Source organism: Crocodylus siamensis, chromosome 4, assembly GCF_052110815.1.
Source record: "Crocodylus siamensis isolate JL-2025a chromosome 4, ASM5211081v1, whole genome shotgun sequence".
Classification (NCBI taxonomy): domain Eukaryota; kingdom Metazoa; phylum Chordata; order Crocodylia; family Crocodylidae; genus Crocodylus; species Crocodylus siamensis.
Window position 1 is genome coordinate 1,563,347 of NC_143398.1, and position 20,280 is coordinate 1,583,626.

The window sequence follows — 20,280 nt, forward strand, 5'->3', positions numbered from 1 at the left end:
CTTCAACAGCAGCTGCAGCAGGGCACGTGCCTGTCACCCAGGGGTACCGCAATTTTTCCTGGGCTGTTCCCAGGAAGGAGCAGAAAGCTGAGCGGTAGATCAGGCTGAGAGCACAGGGCTAGGAGTAGAAAACAGAACAGCAAGCTGCAAGGGAAGGGGATCAGCATGGCACTGGGGGGTGGCACAACTGCCCAGGGACCTGGGGCCCTGGCTATCCCAGCCATCCCTGCCGCAGGCCCCACCTTTCTCAGCAAGGTCCTGAGACAGGAGACAGGTTTTTTTAAACTACCCTTTATTACTATACAGGAGTCATTTCAACAGCACTGCCCTGGCCCAGCTGCGGAGGGGGCAGCGCTGCAGAACCAAAGACGAGCACAGGGCTAGAGGAAGAAGCAGCTGCCTCCACTCCCCTGCTCTGCTTTCTTCCAGTGTCTCCAGGTCCCGATTTGGAAGGGGAGCTGCCAGGAAGGGGCAGGCAGGCTTGTGCTTGGCCAGCTCCCCCAACCCACATCAGAAACAGTCTAATGGAGGGCAGAGATGGACAGGGGACCATGAAAGGTGGCAGGGTTCGCCCCTGCCTCCCGGAGCACAACCCCAGGGCACCTGCCGCCAGGGCCGGGCTGAAGGTCCCCGCTACACAGGCAAGCTATGGTCCAGGGACTGCACCAGACTAGGCGACAGCAAAACGCCGCTGGATACCAAGGTCTCACAATGCAGCTCCTGAAGCATTGAGAAGAGCAGAGAGGAGAGGGATGACCTGAGCAGTGCAAGGGCAGTGCACGCCTGTTCCTCCAGGCACTCACCCCGTCTTCGTCCCTTCAGTCCTGCTTTTGACAGCAGCAAGGCCATCAGTTCTGCACAAGACACTAGGCCAGGTCCACACAGCTACAGAAGAGCCAGGCTGCCATAGACCAGGCATAGCAGGGGACTGGAACTGCCTCTCTCACTGGAAGCTGGAACTGCAGGTGTGTCCGGTGGGTCCTTGTCCGCAGCAGGTCCTGTCCCTAGGGCGGCGGGCACAATGGAGGTGACAGCAGTAATGCAGTAGTGTGATCACAAGGATAGTATGTTGTCAGCAAGATGTATGGTCTACACGGCCTAGCAAAGTCGTGGGAGCCTGGCTGCCTTCCCTCGGCCCTGCTGCAATGCAGATGGCCTGGCTGCTCGTGAGGCCCCCCACACCCCAACTCTGGCTTCTTGGGGGAGCAGGAGTGGCCAGGAAATGCTGCGCTCATAAGGCTTGTGCGGTCCCATCAGTCCCAGCCCTCGCACTCTGCACTTGAACCCGCACGCAGTAGCGGGCAGAGTCCAGGTCAGTGGCACTAGCTGGCTTTTGAAAACTGCTCGCTTACCGAGCCTAGCGGCAGCTGCCCACAACTCTCAGCGGGGTCCTTTCCTCCCCACAGAGTCCTGGTGCCTGGGCTTAGGGGTGGTGCAGCACTGTCTGGAGGTCCTCGGGCAAGGAGCCGATGATGGTCTCAATGTAGAGGCCCACCCGCTGCAGTGTTTCCTCCTTCACAGGGAGGTGATGGCACCTGGCTCTCACCTGCAGGGGGAAGGAGAGGAGGGAGAGTCTGTAACCATGGGGGCCTGTAGGAAGTGGGAAATGCAGTTAGAGGTGATGGGTTGTTTGGTCAGGTACAAGCACAATTGCAGGCATCCATGGTTGAGATGAGAGATGGGGGACCCCCTGGCTTCACAACCTCTCTGGGGAGCCCATCCCAGCACTTCACCACCCTGCTTGCGAGAAAGATTTGCCTACTATCCAACCTCAACTTCCCTTGCTGCAACTTGAGCCCATTGCTCCTTGTTCTGTCATCTGCCCCCACTGAGAACAGTTTTCAGCTAGGTCTGAACTCAGAAGAATATAACGCAATGAGAAATGCAGGGCGATAAAGGAGAGGAAAGAAAAATGGATGCTTGGCTAGCATGAGCTGATCTGCCGAAGCCAGACAGCTAGGATCTTCCTCGGTAAGCCACTTATAAGTATTTTGATCAAACAAGTTTACATAATGGTTTGTTATAGTGTTTGACAGGACTGGTCCTGCCTCAGGCAGGGGTTGGACCAGGGTTGACGGCCGCAGCTCCCCGCGGCTCTGGGATTCTGCAATTCTAAATACCTGTAACGGTAATCACTGTGTGGGTGTTGCCATTAATAAGGGCCAACTTTTTTTGGCAGGTGTGCCACAAATTAGCCCCAGACCCTCCCCTGCCTGATCTGCTGCTCTGCTTCCTTCTTTCTGCTACTTGCCCAATTTGCTGCTCTGCTTTCTGCTCCATCTCCCACTGCGCTGCCCGTCCCCTACACAATCTGCCATGGGCTACACGTTAGCCACCTGTTCTATATCACGGGGCCAAGCACCCCGTTCCACTTGTGCAGTTAACCTAAGCAAGCCCCATGCTATCACTTCATGTGGGTGTGATCTACAGGCCTTGGGAACTGCTGCCTTTGTGGGGCTGAGGAGAGTGACAGGGTCCCTTCAGCCTATGTAAGAGGGTCTCACGGCCAGTCCTGGCAGATTCTGCCCTTCATCCAGTCCCTCCAGCCCAGAAGGAGCCCACTCATCTAAAGGGAAGGTGTGATCCAGGGGTCTCCACTTGGAATCCAAACAGGTAGGAAAAACTGACCAGCTTCTCACGCAGCTTCAGAACCAGGTCCACAATCTCCACCTCTGACTTGTCTTTCATCCAGGCCACAATGTTCTGCAGGAAGAGAAGGGAAGTCATGGGAGGAGAACGGGGCAGGCCCTGGCAGAGCTATGCCCCGACCAGCGCCCGACAGCACACATTGAAAGGATTTTGTTTGTTTGTTTGTTTGTTTGTTTTTGGGGGGGGCGCGGGAGCGGGATTGTTCTGAGAGGGAAAGGGTTAATACCTGGAAGGCAGAGGGGCTGGAGGGGGCCTAGCTAATAACTTGACCTCATATGGTGCTGGAAGTCCTATATCCTGAGATACACGTCTGGCTCTTTTTAGATGCTGGGGTTGGGGAAAGAGTTGCAAGCTGGGGAGCTGGAATGTGCACAGACCTACATGGGTGCTGGCCAGCCCAAAGCCTGCAGTCCGAGCCAGCTGGTAAGAAGCCCCAGAGAGTGGAGACGGAAAGGACCTGCCATGCGAGGCTGGCAGGTGAAAAGGCTGGAGCTGTGGGGCAGATAGCAGCAGAAAAGCCAAGACCCTCCAGGGACGAGGAGTTTGCTGCAGACAGGGACATCCCCAGGGGAAGGTCCCTGGAGCCAGCCAGGAACGGCGAAGAAAGCACTGGCCAGGGATGAGGGTGAAGAGTCTTAGGAGCGTGTTTTAAAATGTTTATTTTGTGCTCTGTCTTCCCTAGTCCCGTGGTAGCATTTTCCCTAATTATGGAAGTCGGGGGGGGGGGGGGTTAACATCTCAACTTGGCTGTCCTGTAATTGAGGATCTTGCCTTGAAGGGAGTTTGTACCCTCATGGCCTTGGCTGCCTCAGGGTCCCGTCACACACACACACACACACTAAGCCAAGCTCTGCTCAGGGTGTGCCCCTACCTGACAGGGCTGCTTAAGGAGGCAGCTCAGGTGTCCCTGCAGCCCTGCCCTGTGCAGTGGAGCACCAGACAGTGCAGAGGTAGGAGCCACTCGGGTGGGGGCCAGCAGCACCAGGACTGTCCCGTCAGGCCGCACAGCTGAACATGCACGCTGCAGGGAATCGTTGCAGGGGCTTCGGGCAGGAAGGGGTTGAGCAACAGGAGGCAGATCCCACCTGGGGCTCGCTCGGCTCTGGAAGGGCCTGAAAAGCCTGCTTCTTAGGGACGATTATGAAGGGAATTGTAACAAAACAGAAAGTATCACGATGCCCCTTTATAAATCCATGGGGTGGCCACACCTTGAATGCTGTGCCCAGTTCTGGCCCCTGTACGTCCAAGAGGAGACAGAAGAGCTACAGCAGGTCCAGAGAAGGGCAGCAAGGATGAGAAGCACTATGGATGGGTTTTCCTAGGAGGAGACTCATGAGGCCAGGCCTCAGCAGAGCAGGAGAGACGCTGGAGGGGCAGGAGAAGGGTTCACAAAGCACCAAATGGCCAAAAGAAAGTCCCTGGGGATCGATCATTGCCCGTCTCTTCCCGAGATAAGGACGACAGGTGACAGCATGGAATGAGCAGGCCACAGTTTAAGGGAAGCTTTTTTCACACAGCATGGAAACTCGCTGAAGTATGGAACTCATTGCCAAGGGATGTTGTGGAAGCTGACGGTTTCGTCGGATTCCAAAAGGGATTAGACACATGCTTGGAGGAAAAGGGGCAGCAGGAGCTATGGAGCACGGGGGTGAGCAGCACAGCCTCTGCATCAGAGCTTCCCATGCTTTACATGCTGGAGGCTGCAAGAGGGAAGAAAGGGGGAAAAAACCCTGGTCAGACCCAGTCACTCTCTCTTCCAGCCTCCCTTCCCTGCAGTTGTGTGAAACAGGAGACTGGGCAAGATGAACCTAGGGTCTGCCCCAGTTGATGGCAGCTCCTATGGTCTTACAACAAATGAGCAGCAGCTGCCCACAGGATGTATGCTGGCTGCTGGGAAGGCTGGGCTGATCCAAGCCCCAAGTCATGCCATCATGGCCATGCTTGGTAGTTGGGTCAGAAGGGACCTGAGAGGATCACCAAGTCTGATCCCCTGCCATGGGCAGGAATGAATGCTGGGGTCAAACAACCCCAGCAAGATGATTGTCTAGCCTCCTTCTGAAGACCCCCAGGGTAGAAGCAAACATCACTTCCCTTGGAAGCTGGTTCCAGCCCCTAGCTGCCCTGACTGTGAAGTAGCACTTCATGATGTCCAGCCAGAATTTACTCTTAATCAACTTATGGCCGTTATTCCTAGTCACTCCTGGTAGTGCTCGGGGGAACAGGGACTCTCCTGTTCCCCGTTGGTCCCCCCGGTAAATTTATAGACGGTCACCAGATCCCCTCTCAGCCTTCTCATGGAGGCTGAACAGGTTCAGGTCCTGTTGCCTCTCCTCATAGGAGAGCCCTGCTAACCCGATTATGCGGATGGCCCTCCTCTCACTCTCTCCAAGTTGTCCGCATCCCTCCTGAAGTGCAGCGCCCAGAACTGGACGCAGTACTCCAGCTGCGGCCTGATCAGAGCTGCATAAAGGGGGAGGATCACCTCCTTGGACCTGCTCGAGATGCATCTGTGGATGCGTGACAAGGTGTGGTTAGCCCTACTGACCATGTCCTCACATTGGCAGCCCATGTTCATCCTGGAATCAATAATGACTCCAAGATCTCTTTCTGCCTCTGCACTGACGAGAAGGGAGCTCCCCAGCCTGTAGGTCTGCTGCTGGTTCTTCCTCCCCGGTGCAATACCTTGCTCTTCTCAGTATTGAAACCCATCCTATTCTCATCTGCCCACCCCTGTAACCTGTACAGATCTAGATGTAGCCTGTCCCTCCCTTCTAGCGTGCCCACATCCCCCCCAGATCTTAGTGTCATCTGCAAATTTGAGCAGGGTGATTTTTACCTCCTCATCCAAGTTGCTGATGAAGATGTTGAACAGTGCGGGCCCGAGGACCAAGCCCTGGGAGACCCCACTGCCCACATCCCTTCAGGTCAAAAATGACCCGCCCACCACCACTCTGGGTGCAGGCCTCTAGCCAGTTTGCAACCCATCTGACTGCAACCCACCACAGCCACCTAATTTTTTTTTTTTAAAACAAAAATAGGGTGAAAGACAGTGTTGAAGGCCTTCCTAAAGTCCAGAAAGACTACGTCCACCACAACACCTGCGTCCAAGGATTTGGTGACCTGGTCGTAGAAGGCCACCAGGTTGGTCTGACAGAATCTGCCTCTAATGAACCCATGTTGGTTGCCCCTAAGCATAACCTCCCCTGCTTGCCCCTTGCAGATGTGCTCCTGGATATTTTTTTCAAAGAGCTTCCCCAGGACTAAGGTAAGACTAACAGGCCTATAATTTCCTGGGTCCTCCTTCCTCCCTTGGAGGCCAAGTTGCTCCCCAGGGACACAAACGAAACTGCACCTCTGAAAGCCCTGGTCCCAGATGTGCCAGCCCCTCCCTGCAGGTATTAAACACTAGAAACCCAGTAAGTGTTCTTGCCGCTGGAACGTACCGCCTCGCAGATGGCCTCCAAGTGCAGAGCCTCCAGCTTCTGGGTCATCTCCTTGTGCCTCTGACGGTACCAGCCATCGAAGTTGGGAGACTTGAAAAAACGCCTGAGGGGAGAGATGGAGCTGAGACGAGACAGAGGAAAGGACACAGGGCCCTGGCAAATGGCAGGGGGGTTTCTCTGCTGCATTCTGATCTCACGTCCTACTAAAAAGGTGTTTCCAGCACTGGGCCTGGAGGCTACACACTTCCTGGTTCAGTATCATAATGGACACAGACGGACAGCAATTGTCTGCCCCTGCCCATCCCAGCTGTGGATCAACAGATGAACACACTGTGGACAAATGCCACAGCTAAGGACTACAGCAGACGGGATCGCTGGATGCAGGCCAGTGCCTTCCAGATCCCCATCATTTCCTCTGAAAACCCTCCTGCTTGTTAGTATCTTACTACTGGTTACGTGCCCAGAAATTAGTGCCCGTCACTGTCACCCCTAAGCTGTACAGGGAAGTATTCACCTTCCTCCAGGGCAGGCAACTCAAAAGTGAATCAACTTCATGGCAGCCACTTCACACCCAAATTTATGAGTGCCACCACTGTCTGCTCTCTCGGTCTCCTCCGGCACCAAGCCTCCCTTGCCTCTCTTCTCATTGAATACCAGGTTTCAGATTCTTTTCTTCTCCTTCCTAGTTCTGGTGAAGGCTTCCCCTCTCTGCTCACAGCTTAATTTTCTTATAAGAGTGAGGGGGACCCTCCCATCCCATTGTTTCCTAAAGATCCTGTAGCACCTTAGTCACGCAGGGCTGGGGCTAGGCAGCGAAGGCACAACGACTGTCATGCTGGACCAGACCCAGGGCCTGTATAGGGCAGTGTCCTGCCAGTGACAGGAGCCAGGTGGGCAGTAATGGAGTAAGTGTGCCTATGGGGGAAGTTTCTCCTCAGTTCTATCAGTCACTAATTAACACCAGCCTCAAAGCAGGAGGTTTTACAGGCTGAAAGCCTGCCAGTTCCAACTCTTTTCAGTGTTTTTGAATCAGTAACAGGGAATAAGCTCTGCTGCTGCCCTTGGCCAGTATTAGTTAGCCAATTTCTTCCTGGCATCAAGCTTCCCAAGTGACCAGGCTTGTGCTTGTGCTGCCCTCTCCTTTCACCACAACTGAATCAGGATCTGGCAGGTACATCCATTATAAACCAGTCCCCACTCTGAGAAAAAGGCAACTGACCCTACATTCTTACCGATAGAGACCTAACCAGTCCCCCTTCAGGACACAGGTGAGCTGGGGGCCAGCATGCTCAAGGGTCTTCATGAAATCTTCCTGTCGGAAAGGCCGGATCTGGGGAGGATTCTGTGCAACAGAGAAAACATGTCACTAGGCAGCTAGGTGCATCAGGCATGGAGTTCAGACTTGCTAGGAGCAGTCTATGCAGGATGCATCCAAAACCCATGAGAGCTAGCAATACCCAAAAGCATACATCTCCTGCAGTTCTGCTAGGACAGTCCTATCTGCAGACCTGTTAACAACCTTGCTGAGCTGAAAAATCACTGCAGACAGCAAGCCTCCATTTCCAACGTTCATCCAAACTCCTTTTTCCAGGGACAACCACCCTGTCCTTGTGCACGGTGGGCCACAGACAACTACATCCTTCCTATAGCAGTCCCACCTGCTTGGTGGGAGAGTAAATCTTAACACCTTGACACCAAGATTTTGGCAGGTCTGGGCCTGGAGTTGTTTTCCCCATACACGAGCAGTTTGTTGCAATTTGGGCCACTGGGGCCATTCGCAAAGAAAACCATCAGCACAAGTGTGCAGCCATTCCCAACCCATGTCTGGAAATCAAGTCCCAGCAGCCCACACTGTCCCTACCTTCCACGGTGTGATGGCCCTCTGCAAAGGCATCAGGCTGGCAATGTAGTGCTCCTGTGGAACAACAGTGGACACCAGTTAGAAGAACTGGAGTCTGCTGCAAGGCCACTCACTTCCACACTGTGCTCCAGGTGCTAGAAGGACACCCTGGGTACCGCTCCCCTCCCTTTTCATTTTGCTGTGTGTCTGCACACGTGCAGTTGTTCCTGCTGGCTGGTTTCCCATCCATTGCCAGGACATCAGAACTGGCTGCAGTGGGAGCACTGGGGGTAACACAGGCTGAGATCCACACCAGGACTCTAAGACACTGCTGGCATACTCCCAGGGAAGGAAGGCTGAGAAATCACCATGTTTCTAATGGGACAGGCTGGCATTGGGAGTCAGCAGCTTTCCAGCATGGGAGAGGATGGTGGGGCTGGAAATGAGAAAGCACTACCACCCTGGTGACACCTACCACAAGCTCAGGGCCACAGCAGGGGCCTTCAGGATCTTGAAGTTCTCAAACTCGTGTATCGATCTTAACCACATTTTTCCAAGAGAGGATGATGGCAATGGGATTTATCTAGCCTAGTTTTCACAGGACTAGCTTCCCGGCCCCCACTGTAAACATTTGCCTTGGACACTGACTGAGACCACAAGTAGGTACAAGAAGCCAACTGCAAGGAAAACCTGCACAAGGGGAAAAGGTTTTTTTTTTTTCCTGGTACCTGATGTTAGGAGCAGGATCACAGATCTTTTTGCCAGGCACAGTAATGACCAAACCCACTAGAACAGTGGGGCGCAGCCTCTGGCCCATGGGCCGGATCTAGCCTGCACAGATGCGTCATCTGGGCCACAGGGCTTCCCATACGGCTGGAAACATGGCAGCAGGGGAGCAGTGGCAGTGCTAATTACTCCCACAGCTGCAGCAATCATTGCTGCCACCAGTCCCTCACCAGCAAATTTCCTGGTCCATGGATCATCCCGTGTTTGGGATGACGCAGCCCCAGGCACCATGGGGCTGTCCTGGCAATTCCTGATCGCACCTGCAAACCAACTTTGGGTGCCAATCTTGCAAGGATCTGGCCTGCAGACCAGCCCCATGCCACTCATCAACTCTTGGGACCAGACAGGTCTGCCCTAGAACCTGCCTATCAACAGACAGAGAAGTTGTGGACTCCCCATCCCTGGAGGTGCTCAAGGAGAGGGTGGGCAGCCACTGAGCAGAGATGATCTAGGAGTAGCGATGTCTGTGCTCTGCTATGGGAATTTCCCAGGCTTCTGGGCGGTGCTGACTGCTACCCCCTGCCCTTTTTGCTCTCTTTGTCAAGGGGTTTTTAAGCCTCCCTCAGAGGCACTGCAGCCCAGGCTGGGGACAGGGACCGGGCTGTGCCAATGCTCCTACTGGAATCAACCCCACAGAGTCCTGGCTTGAGAGTCTTGCCCTTCCACATAGGGTCAGACTGATGCTGCAGTGAGGGCAGGAAGGAATTTTACCCCCTGGTCAAATTGGTACAGAATGGAAAGCTTTTTGCCTTCCTCTATAGCAGGGGCACAGCCTCTGCCTAGGATCTCTTGAGTTTATATTAATTACCTTTTATAAGAGCAGGACACTGGCTGCCACGGTCTCTCTGCTTTACCTGGGGCAGGTCTGGGTGTTACATCTCATATTGTAACAGACTTGACAGTAGTTTTATTAAGAGATTAGATGATGGTTTGTATAGGATGGTTTGGATATGGATAATCCTGCCTCAGACAGGGAACTGAACTAGAAGAGACTGCTGGAGGTCCCTGCCAGCCCAACTTCTCTATGATGATTTTATGACAATCTGTTCCTCTCCAAGAGCAATGTGACCCACTAAGAGCACACTGGTGTGACGTATCTGAATCCATGGTGGCTGTTCAGACACTACGGAAGGGTGGACAGAAGCATTCCTGTTCATCCCCCCCCCCACATTCCTCCATTTGACAGACCACCCTGAACTCACCAGGGGGATGATGAAACTCTGGGTCAGCTCCAAGAGATGACGCCTCAGAAGGGCGCTCTGGACTTCTGACGGGCGCTTCCTCTGAATCCCCTGCAGACAGAGACATTACAGCAAAGCAGGGAGCACAAGGTAACAACATTTTTCAGTCAGCAGCTTTGACAGCTAAGTACGGAGGTCATGCAAGTGCGTGCAGCGTTCTCAACCTGAATGCTGTGACTACTGGCAGTGGAGGACCCAGCTGGATAAATCAATTTTGTGCATGCTCTCATGTACTGCCCAAAGTGAAAGATCCACCCACATATGATGCTAACATGAGATCTTGTTCACATTATATGGCTTAACTCTTCAGAATATGATCAGCTCTCATTTCCCCTGCTAAATAGGCACCAGGATTAAATTTAGGTGAAAAATCCTAGCGCAGCAGGACAAGAAGAGTGTTCTGGGGCAATGTAAACCCATGGTCGTATAATATAGGCTGACCCATGAGATATAGAAATCATGGGCTTCAGCAGTTAAATACAGCCTCTTGTTTCATATTAGGTAGGGTCGGAAGGGACCTAAGCAGATCATCAAGTCCGACCCTCTGCCATGGCAGAAAAAGTACTGGGGTCAAACAACCCCAGCAAGGTGTTCATCTAACCGCCTCCTAAAGACACCCAGGGTAGGAGCCTGCACCACTTTGCTTGGAAGTTGGTTCCAGATCCTAGCCGCCCTGACAGTGAAGTCACGCCTCCTGAGGTCTAGTCTGAATCTACCCTCTGCCAGCTTGTGACCGTTATTCCTGGTCACTCCTGGTTGTGCTCAGGGGAACAGGAACTCCCCCAGTGCCGGCTGGTCCCCTCTGACTAGTTTGTAACAGGCCACTAGGTCCCCCCCTCAGCCTTCTCTTGTGGAGGCTGAACAGGTTCAGGGCCCGTAGCCTCTCCTCATTGGGCCTGCCCTGCTGCCCCCTGATCACGCAAGTGGCCTCCTCTGGACCCTCTCCATGCTGTCCACATCCCTCCTGAAGTGCAGCGCCCAGAACTGGACGCAGGACTCCAGCTGCGGCCTGACCAGTGCCGCGTAGAGGGGAGGATCACCCCCCCGGACCTGCTCGAGATGCATCTGTGAATGCATGACAAGGTGCGGTCGGCCTTCCTGACCGCGTCCCCACACTGCCGGCCCATGTTCATCTTGGCATCAGTGATGACTCCAAGATCCTTTTCCACCTCTGCACTGACAAGAAGGGAGTTCCCCAGCCTGTAGGTATGGTGCTGGCTCTTCATCCCCAGGTGCAGCACCTTACACTTGTCAGTGTTGAATCCCGTCCTGTTCTCATCCACCCACCCCTGTAACCTGTCTAGGTGCGACTGCAGCCTATTCCTCCCTTCTAGCGTGCCCACATTCCCCCCCACATCTTAGTGTCGTCTGCAAATTTGAACAGGGCGCTTTTTACCCCCTCGTCCAAGTCGCTGATGAAGATGTTGAACAGTGCGGACCGAGCCCCGGGGGACCCCACTGCCCACATCCCTCCAGGGCCAATAAGACCTGTTCACCACCACTCTCTGGGTGCAGCCCTCCAGCCAGTTAGTGACCCACTTGACTCTGCAGGTGTTGACACCACAGCCCCCCAGTTTTTTAATGAGATTAGGGTGAGAGACAGTGTCAAAGGCCTTTCTGAAGTCCAAAAAGACTATGTCCACCATGACACCTGTGTCTAAGGATTTGGTGACCTGGTCGTAGAAGGCCACCAGGTTGGTCTGACAGGACCTGCCTCTAATGAACCCGTGTTGGTTGCCCCTAAGCATAAATCTCCCCTGCTGGCCCCTCGTGGACATGTGCCAGGATAATTCTCTCAAAAACCTTCCACAGGACCGAGATAAGACTGACTGCCCTATGTTCCCTACTTCCCCATCAGGAGATGCAGGAGACGGACAGGAAGCGCCTACCTTCAACAGCCTCTTTATCAGAGTTTTGTCTTTGTGCAGAAAAGTCTTGTAAGATGTGTAGATTCCTAGACAGAGAAATCACCATCCATCATGCACCATTTTTAAAAGGTAGTAAAATCATATATTTTTAAATATTTGTATAATTTAACTTGTTTTATATTGTAAGACCCTCCCATGGGCCTATTTTGGGGAGGGTGGTATATACATCTAGTAAGTGAATGGATTAATATAGTAGGGTCTCAGTTGTGAGCAAAGGAGAATTTTCCAGCAAGGGGCATAAACTGTTAGGAGAAATCGAACTGAAAAGACTCCTGAGATCACCAGAGCTGCTGCTGCAAGTGACACTCAGAACTGGACTAAGCTCGAGCATTTCTCAGCACCCCAAGGCTCCCCTGTCGTGTAACCAATGGAGTTAGCCCTGGATGAAGCCCAAGCTGACTAGTTTATGGGCACACAGGTGCATCTCCCCAGCTGGCTAATACGGGCTCTCATCACAATATAACGCCCCCCACCTCAGATACACAAAACAAAAATAAAACTCTCAATTCTCCCTCAACCTGTCAGACAGAAAATCCGACACACCTCTCCTGGTGATTGTCTGCAGAGGAGGAGATGTGCTGCACACCTCATGAGACCTAGTTAAAAGTCTCAGGGATGAGTTGGAAGCATGTACAACCCATGGTCTTGGCTCCTCCATAAGGGACTTCCCTACTCCAGGCCTGGCCTCCCCAGAAGTCCTGTCCCCTGCATTCATGAGCCTTTTCATACTGCCCTACAGTTTTTCCATTTCTTCAGTGGAATAAAGCTGTCCTGGGAGGTCCTAGTGATGAGGCAGCCAGGCTCTGAGGATGAAGGTCACTCAGAGCATGAGGAGAAACTGAGCTCCACTACCAAGGGAGAGGCAGTGCAGGGAGGAGCACGCTGGTGTGACATACTTCTGTGATCTTTGCTGTTATGCAAACCAGGTTCTACAGTGCTACCATAGGAAATATAACTGGCTTCAGTCCCCAACATGTGGCTCTCTGAAGGACAAGCAAGTGTCTTCTGGCCAGGTGATGGAAGCGGGTGCTTTCTCCCACTTCCAGGACTTGTCTTAGCCTGAGGCTCCCAGCTCTCACACAGCATGAGGGGCAATGCTGCAGTATGGCTGAGTGAGCCAAGGAGAACTGAAGCCAAAACTCAGCTGTACTGCTAGAGGGGGGCAAAAGAGTAGGCATGCCAGGGAAAGGAAAACAGGTGGGCGATTCAATCTACCTAGAGAGCCCAAAATAAAGGAGAGCCACTCAAATCACCACCGGTTTACTATGACAACTTGGGGAAGCCTATGAAGCTGCTTCTATCATTCTCCAAGGTTTCTCTTTTCTCAGTCACACTAATGGGATTTCCAGACCAAGACAGGAAAAGCCTTTTCGTTTCCTGAGACTTTTCTCTATATCAGAAGCCTTTAGAGAGCTAAGTTATAATAGCGGAGGGCTTAGAAGAGCCCAGGCTAGGAAGCAGACCCGGCTCAAGCGAGGGAAAGAGGAAGCCAAGGATCCTCAGAATTACTGCGTTGTGGCTGGAAGCAGCCCAGAGACCCTGGAGCTCCCATCTGTTAAGGGATGGCAGGTAACACCCATGATGCCTACACTGTTGCAAGACCCACGCCTCAACTGAAAAACAAGCATAAATGCAGTCAAACCATATCTGACACAGAACAGCAGTTACCCGGCTTAGTGTCCAGAGTTTTCAGTTTGGCTAGTTTCTTCACCTTGACTTGCTTGGGTAAGTCACCTGTGGAAAGACACACGCCGGCGAGCAGCAGGTTATAAAAGCTCCAGAGCCCTCTTCTTCAGCAGGGAATGTAAGGGAGGGCTCACACTACAGAATCAAGACTGTATTCTCTTGTGATGCGAGCCCTGAGCTAGTGCTGGCATCTCAGGGGCCAAGGGAGCTCTCCGACCTGATCCTGCAAGTCAAGGGTGCGCACAGGAAACCAAGGATGAGAGGGTCTTGCAGAAAAGAATGCCTCAGTCCATGCTACAGCCAAACTCAGCTTTCCAAGTAATAACACCTGGTCCTCCCTTCCAGGCCCGTCTCTCCTGCTCCCCTGTACCTTCTCTCCCAAGAAAAGCCTTTCACTTCCTTAAGGTGCAGAAGGAAAGAAACACTAAGCTTGTTCCAATTTACTCATGAATGAGTGACTGTTCAAACTCAGCACATCAACCAAGTGGGAGATCTAGAAGCCTGGTCTACCCTTTCTGATGCCCTGATCTTCAAAAGGATAGAGATATATGCACCTGACTGGGAGTGTCCTGAATCTATAAAAGCCACTTCCCTATAGAAAAAAAATGTATAAAGTAACTGCCTTGTGGGATGCCCCTTACCTGACATTTTGAGCTCTCCAACCCGGAGGATGTGTGGCCAGTGCTGTAGTGTTTTGATAAAGAAAGGATTGGTTACTCCCACAACGATGTTTGGCCTATAGGGAAAAGGGGAAAGCTTGAGCAACACTACTGCCAAGGGACCCATAATGTATTTGTGATAAATGAGCAGTCTCTGTCACAAGGGACTATTAGGGTACTCACGGGGCTTGCGTCCTGGTGGTGTACTCTCTAAACTCACTGTCGTGGATGGTGAAATATGGGCGGTAGTCACAGCAATATTTTAGAGGAGCCAGACAGCTGCAAGAATAACAGTGAAGGAAAAGGTGGTGAACCAGGTGACCCTCCCTTTTACAGCAGCTCAACCCTAGAGAGGAACTAGGTCATGCGTACTGTCAAAGGAGACAGTTGGGACAGGCTTTGCTCTCCAAATTGAGGCAGCTTTTAAAACTGGGAAGAGGAGAACTTGCATTTGGTTTCAAAACCAACACCTCGCCCACCAACAGGCAAGCCGAGTCACCGTTCTCTTCCTGGTTCTGACATTGGGATGATGGAGTTGGGGCTGATCCTGCTTTGAGCAGGGGGTTGAACTAGATGTGACCTCCCAGATCCCATCAACCCTTATTTTCTACAATTCTCTGAAAACAGAAACAAGTCTCTTTCAAACAAAATAATGATGCTGTTTCCCATCTTACAAATATACCATATTTTCTCGCATACAACATGCCCTGGAATATAAACACACACCTTGCTTTTAAAAAGCTAAATAAAGAAAGAGAGCTCTTTCCCTGTGGTAACTGAGTAGCAGTAGCTAACGAGCAAAGTCTGGTTATTGGTCTGCACCCTGTTCGTAGCCTGCAGATTTTACTTGTACTTTTTGTGATAGCAGCAGAAACTGTTATTACCATATTTCTTGCATTTAATGCACACCAATATTTTCAGCAGACAGTTTTGGGGGGAAAGTGTGTCTGTACACTAGAAAATATGGTACTTCCATGTACACATTAATCATATGCAAATCACTTCGCAGGGTGATGACTCTCCAGGAAGGAGGATTAACAGTCTCATTCAGTTCAGTCACTTGCAAACCAGAATTCATGCCAAGTACCTGGTAAGGGCCAGAACGATTTCTGAGGAAACAGTAGGAGATGGCGCCATTACAACAACTGGCTCCCCCAGTAGCATCAGCTCCCATAGCATCTGGATGTGAATCAGCAGTGGCTGAAAGCATCTGTTAGTCAGAAAAAGCAAGACACAGGGTAAGGCTTGAGACGCGCTCCTAAAAGAAAATAAGATGACCATGTTGTGACAGTCAGATGCTCCTCTCCATCCTGTGAAGGTCCCTTAAACACTGCAGGGCCCCCACCAGACTGATGCTCTTTGCCAGCAACAACTTTGTGATCACATTTGATAACTGCCACCCTCCCAATCAGCTAGTGACACTGAAAGCAGAGAGGAAGGAGGCGGGAAGGGGGGATTGTGCTGAGAGAAGCTCACTCTTACCTGAAGAGATCTAGTTCATGAATGGTGGGCAGAACTAACGGGGCCGGTAACAGATTCTGAGTGGAAGAGAGAAGAAAGTGAGTGAATGAAAGCAGCGTTCTGAGCTACATGCATCAGTCCTAGAAAGTAGCTCCTCTAGAGCGAGTACCAAAGCACCCAAAAATCTAGACAAGAATAATGCCTGCAGAGGCCAACGCCGGGGCAAACCACTCAGCCAACCAAGGTCACACAGAATTTCCCCCTCAGAAGCCAGCCAAAAGCCCTGCCTTACAAGCTCCGTGGACTTCCCCAAAGACGCTTTATTCCCTCGAGCTTCCACTGGAACATGGGAAAGAGGTAAGGGAACCGGGTGGATGCCAACAGTCCAGAAGGCATGAGAATCATAATCAATCACAGAAAGAAGGACCAGAAGGGACCGATAAGATCATCAAGTCTGGTCCCAGAAGGAAATAAAGGGAAGGGGTGAACAAGATCGGTGATCTAAAGTGACCCACAAAACCGTCGCAGCATCAACTTGGGGGCCAGCTGATTTGGGAACTCTCAGGAGAGAACAGGCAGACAGGACAGCACACTGGTTACAGTGGATTAACACTCTGTGCTGAGGTCCCCGTGTGGAAGTACTCTGTGGTCCGTGTTGAACAGGATGTAGTTCAACACAAGGGTCTCCCATATGGTAACCTTCATACAGGGGTTTTAACATGATTTAACTTACGCGCGCTGTTTCCACCCCTCCAGCTGACTTACCTCGCCTCTCCTGAGAGCTGCTGTACAGACAACCTCAGGGATTTCTGTACTCAGCCAGGAGTCAGTGTCAGTGTAGCTAGGTAGGAGCCTGAAGAGTTTGGTGAATGAACTAACTTGAGGGGAATGGAGAGGAAGCTACCAGTCCAGGCAGGGCATTGAACAAGCTCCAGGATCTCTCTCACTTAAAACACACTCTTTCCTTCATCTTACCTCCTGATTGAACTGCTTCACAGGGCTCGATCCAGGTTTATCCACCCGAGATGGGATTCTCATCTGGATTACATTTAGAAAGAGAAGTTATTTGGGGGAGACAAGCTGAGCTGGCAGGCATGCACACACTAACTTCCCTGACATCTGCCCCTGTAAGAGACAAGCAAATTGCTCATGGAACAAATCTACATTTGTACAACAAATCTATGAGTGGACAACAAACTGAATAGGAAACAGTGTGGCTCGTTGCCAAGAAGGCTAATGGCATCCTGGGCTGCATTGGTAGAAGCGATGCCAGCAAATCGAGGGAAGTGATTCTTCCCCTCTGTTCAGCACTGGGGAAGCCACATCTGGAGTCCTGTGTCCAGTTGTGGGCCCTTCGCTATAGAAAGTATGTGGACACATTGGAGGGAGTCCAGCAGAGCACAATGAAAAGGGTTGGGGGCTGGGGGACACGACTTGTGAGGCTGAGAGAACTGGGCTTACTGAGTCTGCAAAAGGGAAGACAGTGGTGGGATTTGACAGAAGCCTTCAGCTCCCTGCAGGGGGGTTGCAAAGAGGATGGAGCTGGGCTGGTCTTGGTGGTGGCAGGACAAGGAGCAATGGGCTCGAGTTCCAGGAAGGGAAGTTTAAGTTGGCTATGAGGAAAAGCTCTCTCACTCAAAGGGTAGCAAAGCACTAGAACAGGTTACCCAGAGAGGCTGGGGAATCTCCATCCTTGGAGGTTTTGAAGATCTGGCTAGGCAAAGCCTTGTCTGGGATGATGTAGTTGAGGCTAGTCTTGCTTTGAGCAGCAGGCTGAACTAGATGTGACCTTCTGAGGTCCCTTCCAACCCTCATTTTCTATCATTCTATGATCAGGCTAAAGGAAACAACTCTGAGCCAGCAGCAACATCCCCACCCAGTGGCATAAAACATGCAGAAGACCTTCCCATCCTGCCTTGGCACTGGGGCTTGGGGATTTCAGTGCAGAAACAGCAGTAAGCACCTGAATGACCACTCCCATGACTGGAAGGTTCAAAGTCTGTCCTGGTGCTGGCCCAGGCCACTGATCGATTTCATTGCACACTGCAAAAATACAGGCAAAGAAGGGGTTAATCCAAAGGCCGACTCCAGTCCCCACAAACCCCTGCTGACCTATGGCAGGATGCTAGCTAGTTTTTGCTACCTCTCAGCACATGTGACTCTGCTTAGGCCAAGATTAGATCAGAGCAGTAACACTGGAGTCTGTCTACTGCAATTATCACTCCAATCAGCTGAGCTGCACTGGCAATGAATCAAGACTGTCCAGTTGGCAAGTAGAGAATAAAGCCACCGGTAGCAACAAAGCACCCACACTCCTTCCTTTTCAGAAAGAGATCTCAGCTGAGGCTGATGGCACCACTGACTACAGCTGCTGCACACTGCCCATTATAAATCCCCTTTTCCTCCAGTTTTGATAATTTCTTCAAACCTTCAGGCTGAATTCTTTGTGCTTTGGGGAAATTTCAGCCCAAATGTTCCCCCTGTTTCTAAAATAACACCTAGTTTTGCCCATGTTAAAAAAGTAAAAGTCCTGGCCTCCTTTCCTTACAGACATGACTGCAGTGCATGTAGAAGGGACTGGAAAGTTTTCAGAGAGAAACCTGTGAAGCAGAGGTAGGCATCCAGCTGTTTACATAAACCCACCACTCCGATACCCACTGTTTATGCCCACCCCCCACCACCACCACCACTGGGCTAAATGACAAGTGTAATCACAACTCGCACATCTCCGGTAGAGGTTTGTTAGCGCTATAAAGCCAAATGAAAGACTGTGTCCATTGTACTGCCCCTGCAGCTCTGGTGTGGGGTGGATCAGCCCAGGCACTGGAACTGAGAACTGAATGTGCTCCCAATGCTCCCCTCAGCACTGGGTCAGGCAGGAGGAGAGAGCTCCCTGATTCAAATGCAAAGAGGACCAAGAATTGCCACTGACTGGGTCAGACCATAGGTCCATCTTACCCAGTCTCCTGTGTCATACAGCAGCAGAGAGCAGAGGCTGAAAGGGAGAGTGACTGGGTCCAAGCAGGGTTTTCCCCTGTTCCTCTCTCCCTTGCAGCATCCAGTACTGAAGGTCCAGGCAGGTCTGATGCAGAGGCCATGCCCCTCCCTCCCATGCTTCAGAGCTCCTGATGCCCCTTTCCATTAAGCACATGTCCAATCCCATTTTTGAATCTGGCTAAGGAGAGAAACCAGAGGAGGAGGGGTGAGAGAAGGGAAACTGAGACTGGACTTAGGCATGAACTGAAACAGATCTGACAAATGGATGCAGAAGGGAAGCTGGGACTGGTTTGGCAAAACAGCCTGGACAAAGAGCATCTTTCAGCTACCTCCATATAAAAATCCTTAACGCACTTAGACATGCAAACGCTTGCTGCTGCCCGGCCTTCTCACCTGCCTCCAAGCACGGCTCCAGCTTGTCGAAGTACTCCGGAGCAATCAGCTGCAGCAGGGACTGGAACAGGTTCACGTAGGGCAGGCGTGACACCAGCACTAGAGACTGTAACAGGCACATTTATGAGTCAGGGCAGCAGCATCACCACCGATGGTGCTGTACACACAAGGTGCCCAGATTCTGTCTACCCAAAGGCTACAGTGCACGTTTGCCCTGAAGCCAAACGCAGTATCTATTGCATTTACTTGAACCCCACATGCACCTTTCCTTACAGGACCTTATATAAACTATTTACAGTAAAGAAAGAACAGTCTTGCTGCTGCTCTTACAAGGGTCTACTGCTAGGCTGCCCAGGCTCACAGAAGAGTCTGGATACCTGCAGAAGCTGCTGTAAAAATGAAAGACTCCAGCTGCAAGCTTCCACTAGAGGCCACTGCAAGCACAAGAAATGACCCTGTAGCCCAGCCAAAAATAAATAAATCAGCCAGTAGAAAGATGACAAGGAACTGCCACAAGAGGTCCAAAGGTACTAGTGCAACCACACAGGGAGCTCCCTGAGCAGGAGGCAACCTAGAAGAGCTGGAGAGCAGGTGCATAGGAGCAGGCCAGTGGGTCAAGGAGTCAGGGACCAAGTAGGGAGGTGGTACAGGGAAGGTTACAGCAAGAGAACAGAAAGAGGAGAGATAACAGGCCAGTTTTCCAAGTTGGCTTCATTTTGCTTTTGCTGCCTACATTCCAATCTTCCCTTTACACTCTTTCTGTCAATGTGTACATCTCTTTCCAGTTCAGTGCCACCCCCGCCCCCCCCACTCCCAAGATTTCAAAATGGAGCAGCTCACTTTCCATTTCAAATTATTGATGAAGATGTTACAAAGAGCCAGGACAGAGCCTTAGAGTACATACTGGCACCTTTTCCAACGTGCTTCTATTTTACTGATCCAAGCATGACTGTCAATCACACTCAACCCCTTTGTGTTTCCCCACTTATTCTAGCCAGACAAAAAAAAAGCAGATTAGCCTGGCAAAATCTGTTCTTCACAAACCCCCAAAAAGGTCTGGTCTTCCATCATCCTCCACACCTTAAGTGCTCTTTTCCTCGGTATCTGATCTGGTGGTAAAGAGACTGATTTGTGCATTAGGAGTGCTCTTTGGAAGTTACACTGGGGGTGAGCAGAGAAGAGCACAAAGGGAGCAAG

General features: G+C 51.6%; 1 protein-coding gene across 5 annotated transcripts in view; it reads right to left on the reverse strand.

Moving 5' to 3' along the window:
- Positions 1-283: 283 nt before the first annotated feature.
- DENND6B (DENN domain containing 6B) overlaps positions 284-20,280 on the reverse strand; it is a 32,128-nt gene continuing 12,131 nt past the window's right edge. For 3 of the 5 annotated variants that reach the window (XM_090041386.1, XM_090041384.1, XM_090041387.1), the window contains 15 exons: positions 19,084-19,189; positions 17,657-17,736; positions 16,669-16,731; positions 15,715-15,770; positions 15,320-15,442; positions 14,416-14,511; positions 14,215-14,309; positions 13,556-13,621; positions 11,849-11,913; positions 9,921-10,010; positions 7,954-8,007; positions 7,325-7,434; positions 6,093-6,195; positions 2,629-2,703; positions 284-1,546 (listed from right to left, as the gene is read on the reverse strand). In XM_090041386.1, the coding sequence (XP_089897512.1) occupies positions 1,424-1,546; positions 2,629-2,703; positions 6,093-6,195; positions 7,325-7,434; positions 7,954-8,007; positions 9,921-10,010; positions 11,849-11,913; positions 13,556-13,621; positions 14,215-14,309; positions 14,416-14,511; positions 15,320-15,442; positions 15,715-15,770; positions 16,669-16,731; positions 17,657-17,736; positions 19,084-19,189 (1,305 nt within the window). In that variant the 3' untranslated portion in view covers positions 284-1,423. The remainder of the gene's footprint in view (positions 1,547-2,628; positions 2,704-6,092; positions 6,196-7,324; positions 7,435-7,953; positions 8,008-9,920; positions 10,011-11,848; positions 11,914-13,555; positions 13,622-14,214; positions 14,310-14,415; positions 14,512-15,319; positions 15,443-15,714; positions 15,771-16,668; positions 16,732-17,656; positions 17,737-19,083; positions 19,190-20,280) is intronic. The other 2 variants (XR_016441665.1, XM_090041385.1) reach the window with 2 other exon arrangements.